Source organism: Coffea eugenioides, chromosome 10, assembly GCF_003713205.1.
Source record: "Coffea eugenioides isolate CCC68of chromosome 10, Ceug_1.0, whole genome shotgun sequence".
NCBI lineage: Eukaryota > Viridiplantae > Streptophyta > Magnoliopsida > Gentianales > Rubiaceae > Coffea > Coffea eugenioides.
Genome location: NC_040044.1, coordinates 4748607 through 4762595, shown reverse-complemented (window position 1 = coordinate 4762595; position 13989 = coordinate 4748607). Strand labels below are relative to the sequence as shown.

At 35.3% G+C, this 13989-nt stretch overlaps 3 protein-coding genes across 4 annotated transcripts; 2 read left to right on the top strand and 1 right to left on the bottom strand.

Moving 5' to 3' along the window:
- Window positions 1-625: 625 nt before the first annotated feature.
- On the bottom strand, window positions 626-3166 carry LOC113749482 (protein arginine N-methyltransferase 2). The gene is made up of 3 exons (XM_027293238.1): window positions 2835-3166; window positions 1874-2269; window positions 626-1115 (listed from the first exon to the last, which is right to left on the bottom strand). The coding sequence occupies exons 1-3, from the start codon at window positions 3106-3108 to the stop codon at window positions 802-804; spliced, it is 984 nt and encodes a 327-aa protein (XP_027149039.1). The 5' UTR covers window positions 3109-3166; the 3' UTR covers window positions 626-801.
- Window positions 3167-7722: 4556 nt separating this feature from the next.
- Window positions 7723-13596, top strand: LOC113749094. Of its 2 annotated transcripts, XM_027292750.1 has the most exons (6): window positions 7723-8167; window positions 8367-8481; window positions 8749-9396; window positions 9500-9683; window positions 11778-11838; window positions 12683-13596. In XM_027292750.1, the coding sequence occupies exons 1-5, from the start codon at window positions 8091-8093 to the stop codon at window positions 11801-11803; spliced, it is 1050 nt and encodes a 349-aa protein (XP_027148551.1). In that variant the 5' UTR covers window positions 7723-8090; the 3' UTR covers window positions 11804-11838; window positions 12683-13596. The 2 variants fall into 2 exon arrangements, with proteins under 2 accessions (XP_027148551.1, XP_027148550.1); XM_027292749.1 differs by lacking the exon at window positions 12683-13596 and having other exon boundaries at window positions 7725-8167; window positions 11778-12377.
- On the top strand, window positions 12744-13554 carry LOC113749303 (probable esterase KAI2). Its single transcript, XM_027292991.1, has 2 exons — window positions 12744-12760; window positions 13131-13554. The coding sequence occupies exons 1-2, from the start codon at window positions 12744-12746 to the stop codon at window positions 13552-13554; spliced, it is 441 nt and encodes a 146-aa protein (XP_027148792.1).
- Window positions 13597-13989: the final 393 nt, after the last annotated feature.

Sequence of the window (13989 nt, the reverse complement as noted above, 5' to 3'; positions counted from 1 at the left end):
CAAGGAAGTCGAAAATAACTTAAACATGCAAGCCAAGAGCCTTGACGAATGACATACTTTATAATTGATAACAACTAGTAGTACTGATTTATAGCAGAAAGGGAGATCTGCTCGTCTATTTCGGTGGCAGCTCTCATATATATAGGAGATGCTAATTGTTGGCTTATGCATCTGCTGTACAAAGCGAGTGAGGATGTTGCAGAAAGAATGCACAGAAGTCTCAAAGCGTGGGGTATGATTCTGGTAGAGATGGCAATTTGCATGAATAATGCGAGAGCCCATGCAAACAAAGTGTGGCAAGTGGCCGCAAGAGATTAGGCTGCTTTCATTTTGCTTTCTTTCTTTGTGTATAAACATGGATCCTTATTGGTCTAACAACTTCTGGGATGATCAACTCGAAACTAAAGATACCTTACAGATCCAAAATTTTGTGCAAAGGGATACTTCAACGCACACCACATAACAAACCTAAATATTGCTGCAGATCTTTAACCGTACATGCTGGAAATCAAAACAATGAGCCTTTTCTTCTTTCCTCTTTTTCCTTCTATTAGATGCAAGGCTCTTACATCTATGTAAAATGCTGGAGACAAATAGCACAATGAAGAATTGTAGTGAATGAAAATTCTTCAAGGCAGGACTACAATGGTCATTAGAATACGAAAGGCACACAAAGTGCAAGAGTCGTTAAGGTTATTCCAGCAGTCTAACATTCAGATATTTCTAATCAAGTGCAATAATGCATACTAATCTCTTTTTTTTTTTTTTTTGAAGATTTTCTAAAGCTATTACAGTAAAGTATCACTCAGAATCCTCCACAGCTTGACAAACAGCGAGATAGTATGTATCTAACTGCCAATATCTATGTTTCACACCCTCCCAAATTTTTTCACCCAAGCAGTCCTTTACAGGTAATGGTATCAGCTGCGTTGAATAACCCAGACTCTCGAGTTCTAAAGAGACCAACTGACAGTAAACAACATGAAAGAAAGGATTGCTTCCGCAGAGGCCATTGAAGAATGAATATATGCCTCCAGGCTTCAAAAGTGTAGGAAGATGTTGATGAAACTCTCTCATATCTTCATAATATTCCCCATAGGTGTCAAAGAATATCCCTGTACAAATGGAACAAATAAGAACCAGGCACATTTTCACATCACACAGGAAGATTTTTGACGAGTTGGCAAAAAAAAAATGCTTAAAGTGTCTTTCGATTAGGAGTAACAAGTAGTTATGTTGAGAATTGGCTTAGAGGTAAAGTTGCTCTATTGTGAATCCAAATCCATGCAATACAAGGGATACCCCTTTACTACCACTTAAGGTTGCTAACTCATGACCCTTCTCAAATACTATTACAGCAGAAGCCACATGCACAGACGTTTCTCTTAGAGTTATCAGAAAAGATGATAGTGATGGTGATAGTTCATGACCAACCAAGAAAAAAAATGATAAATCTCACAGCTATGCACTTCATAGATATCTTCAATTTATTATTAGTAGACTCTATAAATTCAAACATCTCTATACAATATAAGTAGACTATATAATCATGCTGAACGCACGTATGTCTGTAAGGAAACAAAATATGCTAAACAAATTAAATTGTCTCTAAGATATAAGTGTATATTGTATACAATATGTCATGTATTTATTCATCTACAAGGTATAGTCTCATCAGCATTTGGTTTCAATAATTTTCAGCAGAGCTTATTATTCCATGAAAATGATGCCAGTCACAACAAGAAAAACAATCTGATTATTTATGAAGTACTACTTTGAATTAGCTTTAAAACAATTTTTGAAATTCTTCAGGCCTATACTAACACTAATTCATGTGTGAATATGGAAGCGGATAAAGCAAATGTCATCTTACCATCATAAGATCCAAGCTGATCAAGGACATCTTGCCACCGACCATAAATGATCTTCACATTCTCCTTATCACCCCACCCAGAGTCAATCATACGCTTATACACCCCTGGATGAGCTTCAACAATGGTATGACTCGTGGGATTGTACTGTTGTATAGCAGTGTCAACAAGGCCCATCCCAAATCCAATGTTCAAAATGTGTCCACCTCCAGAGCAAACAGCTTTTGCATGAGCCTCCATCAATGGCTTTTCCCATGCCATCATTACTGCTTTATCTTCCGTATCCATCAACTTGTCCTCACTAAAATTCACTCTATCTTCCAAGTAATCAACATTGGATCCCCCATTTTCACTTCCTTTCCTAGCAATTGTTCCTAGCACCAGCTCAGCTTGTATCCCTATTAGAAAACAATAGAGAAACCAATTCCCTAATGTTAAATTTCAGAAACAACCACCAAAAATAATAAAAAGGGAAAAAGAAAGCATTTCCAAACTAAACTAGTACTTGAAATTCAGCATCAGCTACAACCAAAAAATGAAGAAAATGCCACTCCAAACAGCTTACGTGCAAAATCAGCCTAACTGAGCCCGACACTATTAGTATTCAACCTAAGTTTGATTCTCTTCCTCATCAAGCTTAAAATTGTGTTCAACCTTAACTTGCTTATTGCACAAGTCAAGCTCAACCAAGTTTTTATCATGTCGATCCCAGGTCCTGCTCGAATATCTTGATTTCTTTTCTTTTTGTAAAAACTACATTTTTATAGTTATCCAGGTCCATTTTGAGCCGAGCTAAAAATTAATGCCAATGCTATATCAACTGGGTCCTACAAAATTTCAACATCAACTGAATTCCTAAATATTCATTAACTGAATTCCTAAACATTCAAGCAAATGCAACTGTTGAAAGAAAAAAGGTGATAATAATTATCGAAGGTTTAAGCAAGAATTGAATCCACAGACCGGCGTTAAGGAGGAGGTCGAAGGCGTCCTGGTGGCCGGCATCCATTGCGAAGTCGCCGGCGGAGAGGTTAGATGGGGAGAGAGCATTCCAGGGGGCGCCGGCTTCGAGGAGGGACTTAACAGCCTCAGCATGGCCGTGCTTGGCGGCGTGCATCAGGGGAGTAAGGCCATCTTTATCGAAGCAGCTGACGTCAGCTCCAGAGTCAATTAATGTCTTGAGCTTTCCAACGTCGCCGTTTCGAGCTGCCTCGCAGACTAACTCGTCGTTTTCCATGGTTGGTTGCTTTCTGGGATGGGGTTTTAGAGAGTGAGAAGAAAATCCTGCTGTGTGGGTTTAAGATTAAAGAAGAATGCTTGAGCGGGGTTGGAAACTTAGAAAAAAAAATTTTAGTGGGGTTTTTTTCGATTTAGCATTTTAGAAGTGGCATTAGTGTCAAAATCGTTATTCACTAAAGACCCTGGAGGTTTATGTAATTTCCACTAATCTGCCATTGCTTTATTAGATATGGCAATAGGCTCCCCATTTCGGGTTTTCTCAATTTTTTGTGACAAAATAGAGGGTTCTCAATAGGGGTGGCAATTTTCGACACGACCTGAAAACACGACACGAACCTAACACGAAATTAATGGGTTTGGGTTGAGGTTTCGGGAATTCGGGTCAGAATCGGGTTGGACCCGATGAACCCGAAAAGAAAACAGGTCGATTTCGGGTCAACCCGTGGTGACCCGATATGACCCGTTTACGAATTAAAAATAATTTAATAAATTTAAAAATAATTTTATCTAACTAAACTAAGTTATTCTTTTTTTCAAAGGCATTAATTACTTAATCCTAAATGAATTTATTTAATTTGTGTGAAGTTGAAATTATTATATTTGGACAAATAATATATTATATTATTTTTTACTTTTATATTGTTTTAATTTATTTTATATTTTGTTTGGGATAAAACACTTTTACGGTGTTTAATTTATTTTAGATTTGGTTTGGAATTATTTATTTAAATTTTTATTACTTGATTATGTAATTAGTTTTGTGAGAAATTGATTTTATTAGAAATTACAGTGATAAATTAATAAATTAAAATTAAGTTTCGGGTCATTTCGGGTCGACCTGCCAACCCGCAAACCTGAAATTTTCGGGTTCGGGTCAGCATACCTGACCCGTCACGGGTTGGCGGGTCGGGTTCGGGTCAACAGATTTTCTGCCGGGTTGACCCGGACCCGACCCGCCAACCTGATTTGGACCCGAATTGCCACCCCTAGTTCTCAATTTCCCAAGGAGACAGCTGTTAGTACTAGTGCCGGTCTTCAACATCCTATAATCTGATTGTTAGTATTAAATTTGAAACTTGATTGTAAGTCTTTGTCATAAAAAATTTAGTGAAAATCTTTGGAGGCATGTTTATTTGGATAAGAGTTTATTTAGATGATTTATTTGAGATAATTATCGTAGCACTTTTTGTAATCTGATGTATGTGAGATAAAAAGGTGATTGAAATTTGTAAAACAAATTATTTAAGAGTAAATCTTTCCTGCACTGACGTTGTATACACTATGAATTATGAATTTGAATTTATTCTATAATTTGAAAAACTAAAGCAAACGAAGATATGAAAAATAGTCACAGTTATAATCTATAATCAATTCAAATCATCAACTGAGTACAAATTCAATATGATCAACAAAGATTTAATGCTCCAAAGCAAGTATAGAACCATTAATCGAGTTGAAATATTTTGAGATTAAATAATAAGTAAATATTTTCTACACTGACGGTGTATATACACTATCATCGTTAGATTCATGACATGCGTGCAAAAGTTAAATTTCAAATTCAAATTTTTGCATAGTTGTCATTCATCCAATATTAATAGTGTATGCACTGTCACTGTGGGAAAAATTTGATTATTGTCCAAACTTCTATTTGGAGGTTTGGATTTCAACTGAAAAACAAGTAATTCAATAAAATATATGAAAATTTCAATCAAATGTATCATGTACATAAGAATCCTTTGAGATATCACATAAGCATATAAGTCATCCATTGTATACGCCTTAATTCATAAGTCATCACAATCAATACAACTATTAAAACTCTTAAAGGAAGACAAATATTCCGAGACATAATAAAATTGCAAGTAGCAACCTAGAAACGATAAGTATTGGAAAATGGAAGGATAAAAAAGAAGGCAACAGTCCTTGCATTATTAGTACAGAAAATGATCTCTGGAGCCAAAAATAGACCAACCAATACAAGGATTAAAATTTTGCATTATTGCCTTGAATATTATTTATTACACAACCCAAATAATATTAAGTACTAAGTTTGTATATGTATTTAATAAAACTATTTATTAGTAATTTAGTATGTTTATTATACATCAAATATTATTATTATTAGTTAACAAGTAGTGTGTTTGGATAATAAATTATTTGAGATAATTTTGTGAAAAAATACTGTAACATTTTTGTTGATGTGATGTGTGTGAGATAAAAAAATGATTAAAAAATGTGTTGATAATGCAAGTAAATCAGTGTGTGTAAATAAGGCAGAAATAATGTTTGGATACCAAATTTTTCTAAATAATATTTTGCTTACATTATAAATACATTTCTCAAATCACTTTTTTATATTTTCAACCACCTTTATATTTCACATACATCAATCACAAAAAATACTATTCCAAATAATATTTCGAATAATACTTTATCCAAACAAACCAATGTATAATCCAAATACGCTCAAAGTATGGCATGCACTCCTATGTTTTAAGTCTTGCTCAACTATAATCGGAATGGATATCCCATTATAATTGTTCTAGGCAAACTCGTCCCTAAGATGAGTCATCATTTAAATGTTAGTAATAAAGTAAAATTGCATATCCCAAAAAAAAGCTTGTTCTCGTTTGTGTAGATCTCGCAAGACATGTTTATGTAAATGTAGAGAAAATCAGAATAAGTTAAAACCACTTTTGAATATATTTTATAATTTAATTTTTCTACTATTAAAAAATTTGAACCTTAGATGCAAAAGCATTTTTTTTTTTTCTGAGATACGATAGATCTAGACTTACTCTATACTAGAGGAAGGAGGATTTGAAGAGATTCAAAGAGAAATCGGAGGAGACTGAACTGTCACCAGTCTAAACGAATGTCTATGCACTAGTTGACAACATTTTTCAGAAAATTCTGAATTTTAGTCTAGACGAATGCCTGTGCACTTGCTGACAACATTTTTCAGAAAATTCTAGATTTTATAATGTAGACAAAGGAATTTGTCCCCTTGACCTATACATAAGTATAGTTTTTTAAAAGTCTCCTGGTGACTAACTATTATAGAAGTAGTTGGTTTTAGATGCAAAAGCACTTAAGAACATCAAGAATTACTCCAAATAATGGGAGTGCTTGGATAGCAAATTTTTCCAAATAATATTTCACTTGCATCATAAACATATTTTTCTATATATTTTTCTATATTTTCAACTATCTTTTTTATTTCACATACATAACATCACAAAAAATTTTACAATAATTATTTCAAATAATATTTCAAATAATACTCTATACAAACAAACCCAGTCCTGCTACCTAAATAAAGTATTTATGTGTTTTCATCATTCATATTTCAACCATAATCAGCATTTTACATAAGTAACAATGGGTTTGATTTGGATTATTATTTTCTAAATTTTTTATAGAAAAATATATTATAATGATATGATGTAGTGGGGGCAAAAGTAACACTAAAATTTTTTACCTACTATTTTTCTAGTTTTTTAAGCAAAAAAAAAAAAAATTACCAAAAAATACAAATGATGCATATATTCCATGAAAAACATAAAAAGACAAATTCAAAATTATTAATGTAATAATAAATTTATTTCAAAAATAAACTAAACTATTTACAATTGTTCACTGCAAGTTTTTATATTTTGATATCTAATTTGGTTGTGGAAGTAAGAATGGCTCTCGGTTGTGGAGGGAAAATGAGGGACCAGTGGAGGGAAGGGAAATTGGGAAGTGGGGACAAAGGAAGTGAATGATATGATTGGATGAATTGATCAAGAGAAAGAGTAGCTAGCTGCTTGGTTGTGGAAGGTAGTGGCTCTCGATTGTGGGGGAAAATGGGGGCCCAGAGGAGGGAAGGGAAATTGGGGAGTGGGCCCAAAGAAAGTGAATGATATGATTGGTACTTGCTAGTTGAAATGAAAAGATTTTTTTTAGCTTATTTCAAATGAATTTGTGCCCCACGTATCTTTTTAGAATTTTAGTTTATGAACTAACTTAAAAAATCACGTAATTCTTTCACATCCTTTTTAAGAAAACTCTGGGGGCACACTTAAAATTATATTAAAATTGTAGAAGTATTATAGGAATTTAAGGGAGCAGTGGGGCACCTTAAATCCGCCCCTAAAAAAAACATACGAAAACAGTTATTTGTTCAATAGTAAACACTAGTGAGTGTGTTTGGATAGAGAAAATAATTTGTCTCACAAATCTCAATTATTTTTTTATTTTTTCAATTATTTTTTTATTTCATATATATTACATCACAGAAAATGCTATAATAATTATCTCAAATAAATCATCCAAATAAACTCTTATCCTGTTTTTCATCCACCGGAAGTCTGGAAGGAGAAAAGTTGTCAACCGACTCGGACTTCAAGAAGAATAGTCGATTGGCTCTTATCTTTGCGTCTTACTCGTCTCAACTCAATCATTGTACACTTATTTTGACCACGCACCTAAAATCCTCTTAAAAAAACCAACACGGTCCAACACCATCGAAAACGACACCGTTACCTTCAGATTTACTCCTCAACGACAACCACTCGCCGCCTACCTGGAAGGTCGCCCCATGCTACAATTACATCCGCCACGCTTAAAAAAATAAAAAATAAAAAAACTCAAAAAGTATATATGTATCACAACAGGAAAAAAATGATAAATCCGAACAATACCGTAATTTGAGGTTAATTCCAGATAGATTATCCAATACCTTTTCCTCTCGCGCCTTAAATTCTTTCTATTTTTATTTCTGATTTGGATAATTGAATACAGATAATCTATAGATCTGGAATTTCTATTTTTTTTTGCCGGAGATTCTAATTCTTTTTAGCGATTTTTTGATTTTAGGGTTTATTTCTTTGAAACATTCTTTTTGGTGTAAATTATTTGTATTATTTTTTGGAAAATCAAATTAGAGGAAGAAGTGAGCGAGACTGAAATCTTGGCAATTAGGTTAATAAAAATATGGCTTCACAATTTGATCGGTGGGAAAAAGATCCATTCTTCTCTGCCGCCGAGGAGGTTCAGGAATCTGCCGACAGGTACCAACTTTAAATTCAAAGTTCGTAAAAATCCTTGCTTTTTCCTTTTTGGAATTTTTATTGCAGTTTTTATGATTAATTGGCTTTTTTCGTGAGAAGTTGATCTGGATTATGTCGGTTGCAGTGTTTGGCCGGATTTGAGATAATTTTTTGGGTTTTTTTAAAAAAAAATTCGTTTGTAATATGTTTTTTTTGGCAGGATGGAGTCAACTTATAGGACATGGATTCATTCTATGAAGGATTCCGGCAGTCTTTGGAACTCCGATGAGCTTCGTAGAGACCTTCGTACTGCCCTTGGCACGACTAAATGGCAGGTTTGACACCCCTCTGGCAGTACTAGAAAATGATCACGCGTTTTTAACCACATTGTGCACTTCTATGCACTGTTTGCTTAGTTTCTAGCTCTAAAGCGAGCAAAAGGGAAAGGAGAAAAAAAGAGTTCATAAAGCTAATGACAAATGTGTTAGATAGTTGTGTTGTAGCCTGTTGTTTATGTTGGGTGCTTTTATGTTTCTTCCAACTTTTTGGTGTTGCAACAAATAGTGAATTGGGTTGACGGTTGTTCTGCCAATGATATGCAGTTGGAGGAATTTGAACGAGCAGTTAGTTCAAGCTACACGAATAATGCAGCTGATGATGCCAAGGATAGACATAGGGAGTTCGCTATTGCAATCGGGAGCCAGATTTCAAAGGTTGAAGCCTCGTTAAATGAATCAGCTGTTTCTCGGGGAAAACCACCAAATCCATGGGTACATCTGGATGAGGGAGAAAGTGACGAGCTGGCTTTGTTTCTCTCAGGACCGTCAGCGTCCTTTTCTGGGGATAAAAACTTTGGAAGACTCCATGGTAGAGAGCAGCAAATAGCAAATTTGCAGGAGGGTGATAAGCAATCAGAACTGAAGCATCCTACAAATTCTTCTCATTCTTTGGAGTTGGGGCAACTGGAGAGTAAGGAGGTGAAGTTGCCTGGGCACCGCAGAACTGCTAGTGCTAATGCTGACATGGGTTACTGGAAGGTTTCAGTTGCCGAGGATGCATTGCCTCAGAGTTCACCAGATGTTCAATCAGATCTACCACCGCCAAAGATTCCGAGCTTTTCTGGTTTTCTGAATACGATAGAATCTGCAGCTAAGTTGAAGTGGTCAAAGAATGGTTATAGGAAATTGAAGCTTTCAGATCACCATCCAGAAGCTGATACTCCATTACCTCGAACTCAGCCCTTGACTCGAGTTAGTGCGATTTTTAAACTGCTTTATATAGACTCATTTGCTGATTTTATTCACGTATATAGCATGTTATTGATTATGATGAAATGAACTTTTTAACATGCAGGGCATTAACTTGTGTTACGAGAAGAGTAAGAGTTGCCTTGAGGGTTGTGATGAATGTTATGATAAGCAACTTTATGGTTGGTATGGCGCCATCCAAAGACAGCTCCAAAGATCTCAGTATCACATGCAGTATAGTAGACCCATGCAAGTCGTCTTTTCAGCTGTCATCCTTCTCTGTGTGATTGGTGAGCCTGCTGATTATGGAGCTTTTTGTCTTTTTGAAATGGATGGTGAAGCTTTCTTTCTTTGATTCTGATATTTAAAGCAGATGTTGAGAATTTTGCTTATGGTGCAATTAATGTTTATTCCTTCTAGTCCTCAAAGAGAAAGTTTTATGAGCTATAGCAATGTTGATTAACTCGAGATATCTAGATGTGGCTGCAGCTAGAAATTTTAAACTGTCTTTTTTCTTTAGGATTGAATTGCATGAGAATATAGAAATTTATGGGAATTTAATCAGATCAAATGAAAGTTTTTCGATTTATGTTGGTTTAATGCTTTGATTTTGTTTCCTGCGATTCTTTTGAATAACTGATAATAAGATGATTGTACCGTGCCTGATTATGTTTGTATGTAGCATTGAGAAAGGATGTTTGTTGCATGAAATATTTTAGAATTCTAAAAATACTAACTTTGATCTTAATCTAGTAGCATTTTAAAATTATTGATGCTTTTGGGGTTGATTTCTTTCCTGACAGTACATTGCTTCTTTATTTTAACTGTGTGTTAGTATTATAAAATATCTTGGTACCATATGCTTCTTCCAAGTTGCAGTAATTTGCCATCTTAGTGAGTGGATGCCTCTTTTTTTTTTTTTTGGTTCCTTTTTCTTTTTGGCAGTTAACAAGGAATGTTGTTTCTTCAGTTGAATTTTTCCTCCAGTGATATGATTTATTTTTCTTGCCATGCCTATATCCGAAATCAATATAACTGTATAATATTGATATGCCAAAGGAAAAAGGTCCTTCATTTTTTTAATGACTAGAATTTCTGGTGCATGCTACCTCCTGGAAAGATACCTGATTATTTGATTGTTTTTGCCAGTAACTAAATTGAGTGATCTATCAATAGGAATATGATCTGTTTTGGGACTGATTGAGCCGCTACTCACGAGGCATGTTAGGTGATTTACAGGAAATTTTACTGAATCACGTCTGAGATAGCTTGTATAGCAAAATGTCAGGCTGAATCACACAGGCAAAGTGAGATTAGAGGAAATTCATGTGTCCTGTCCTTGGTTATGCTGGCTAATTTGATGCCAAATATACTCAAAGCATGGGGAAAAGTAAAAAGTCCACCTTCGTAGCATCTAGAATGGCGTAAAGTCCTCTGTTTATGAAGTGGGGTAGTTGGTGGACATAAGCTTTTTGGCAGTGATGAATTTTGACATATCATGTATAAGAATTATATTCTGGATAATGGGTATTATAAAGGGGATTATGGATGAATAAGATCTAATGATTCCATGGTAGTGGCTTTAAAATTAATCATATTGATTATGACATCTTTTACTAAACTAATCTGATTTTGCCTAAATGTGGTCCTATCTTTAATTGTTTTGTCATTGTAAGACATTGAGATTTTTTTAAAAAAATTAATCTTGTGCAACTGTAAGTTTGGTATAGTTTATCGTATTATAATAAGAGGTATTTGCTGTATGAACTCCTAGCAGATCTCTCCGACTCTTTAATAATTGTTTGACAAGCATCTGTGTCATTCTTCTCTTTTGAGTTCAAAGTCAGTAGTGCTAAGATCTGCAACCCTTAATAATCCTAGATACATGTGCCTTGATTGCTTGGTAAATGATATTATTCACATACTTGCGTTTACCTAGGTGTACACTTTTAAGGCTTTACCAGATATCTTCAGCCTCAAGCCCATCCACCCACAGTGGCATTAAAAGAAAGGGAAATAATGACGAACAATGTATTTTGGCTTGCCAATGAAGTGGTACAAATGCGGAACCGAGTTGATATGGTTCTTTTTCTATTTGGAGACTCTCACAGATCAATGTCAAATTTGGTCCTTTTAAATAATAATGAAAGTATCATATGCAAATAGCTAGTCTAAAATTATCTGCTCCCAGTATCCAGTGAGGTGGTGTGGGATTATGTTTGTACACATATCTTGCAATTTGGCTTGTCTATGTTATAATCTGATTTGGCGAAGCATATGTGTGTAATTCTGTCTGAACAAGAATGGAGATAGGCACTTAAAAGTTTAAATTGCATGCCTTGTCCTTGTGGGATACTTATGTGGGATTTTTATTGTCTCTGCAGTTTTATTGGCATCTCGTGGGTTCTGAAGAACACTATGATCCTTGTATTGGCAGTCACGGAGGTATGCTGGCATTCTTGATGCTATTAGGTGATGGACAGAGCTACAATTTGCTTCTCTTTCACCTGATTTTATGCTTGGGAATGAAAGCTCTAATTAGGTTTGCAAATCAATTTTACTACAGTAATTCCCACCTAATGCTCTTCTGATAATTGTTAAATTTTAGTTCAGATGATGGTGGGTGAATTTGTTGTAAAAATGTATAATCTCAGGATAATTAGCTCTACTCCACTGGCTAGATGATGCAGCATATTACTTTTCCTTTTCTCCGGTGTTTTTCGAGTCCCGCTTTTATCATTTATGTGCAATGATAGTTCTTGTACCATGTGCTTCTTTGGAAGCCAAAATACACTTACTTTCGTCAGTGTTGCTTCATGATATTTTGTCCTATAGCATTATAGTGTTCTCTTGGAAAGCCATGATGTATAAAGTAACGAGACAGTATCAACTTTGTGTAGAATTTGTCTGGGCGTCCTCTCATTTCTATGTCCGTAAAATAACAGATCTGATTCCACAGTTATGTTTTATATTTTGTTTTTCCAGTTATGAGGTTCGTGGTGCTAGTCATGCTTGCCTAATATTAGTTTTATTCCCTCATGTATTCGATTCATCAAATATGTTGCACCAGTAAAGGACTTTCAATAGTTAAAAACGTGCTCATTGAAGTTGTTATCCAGTGAATTGGAAGCCAAAAGGTTTGTGACATTATGTCTTCTGTCAATTTGGGAAAGCAAATGTCTTGTGCTTGTATCTTGTAGTTGCAGGGTGACTCCTTCGGAGATTGCTTAAACCCCTCTACTGCATCATTAAGTTCTTATCCTGATTCTATCTTTTTCATTTTCTTCAGGACCAGATCGAAATTATTCACCATTTACCTTCTTATTTCGGAGATTCCTTGAACCCCCGCAATGCCTCATGGGTTAAGGTTCTCTTAAATAATTTCTACTTTCTAGACGACCACCTTAATAGTTTCACCATTTACCCTTCAACCTGCTCTAGCTTAGCTTCTTTTCGGGTTGGAGCAGTGTCCGCTGTCCACTTCCACTTGTACTACTGGATAACGCCTTGCTTGAAGTACCCTCTCTTTAAAGGCGCTTGGCTAGCTGAGGGCCAACCGGACCTGGACCAACTGCCTTCACTTCAGATACCTTTTTGTGTTTGAGATTGGAAGTGCATGTATGGCTGCTAAGATCCTACCTCACCTTAATTGGGCTTCTGAAATTCCATCTGCTTAAAAGGAAGTCACGCTGCCCAACTTTCTGGCACAGCTTATTTACTCTCACATCCTTCTATAGAAGAAGAAAGGCAACGGGTATACTAGACGCCCACAATGTAAATGTAGCAGCATCAGGAGAGCAGCAAGCAGTGCTTGCTCATGGTTTTGGGACTGATCAGTTTATATGGAAGTGCTTGGTGTCCCATCTGCTTCACGACCATCGTGTTGTCCTCTTCGATAACGTGGGAGCAGGTGCGACAAACCCCGATTATTATGATTTTGAACACTGCTCCACCGTCGAGGGTCATGCATTTGACCTCTGGGCAATCTTAGAGAGAGAGAGATCCAGGAGTGGGCATATCTGGAGATCTAAATGCGTGCCTGTCCTCTTTCTGCTGCAGAAGTACCATCGTTGGTTGCATTTGCTGTGTCAGGTTGCATGTTTACTTAGGTTTGAACAGTTGTGGAAATGGCTGAGGTTACTTGCCCTTGTTAACTTCTAAATCTAACGTTTTGAGGTTAATGAAAGATTTTACCAATTATAATCGGAAAGTTGTATCCCAGACTCTCATCACAAGTCAATTTACAGTGTTGTGAACCAGCGGTATGTAAGAAAGCTACGAATACTGAGACATTCAACTAAGGATGCGTTACATAAAACTAAAGTTTGAAATCGAAAGTTTGAATCTATTATGTTATTGAATTGTTAAGTATTAAATTTAATATATTTGAATGCATATCACATTCAATGATAAGTGAATAATTTATTATTTAATTTGAGAGCAAGTTTTATCCAGAAAATTCAGTGTCACTTAATTAATTCAAATGTTCAATTTTTGATTATCAAACGGTTTGAATATATTAATATTTGAATCCATTAAGTTTAAGTGCTGAATTAAGTTATCAAACAGGACCTAACTTCGGGTACCTCTAAAATC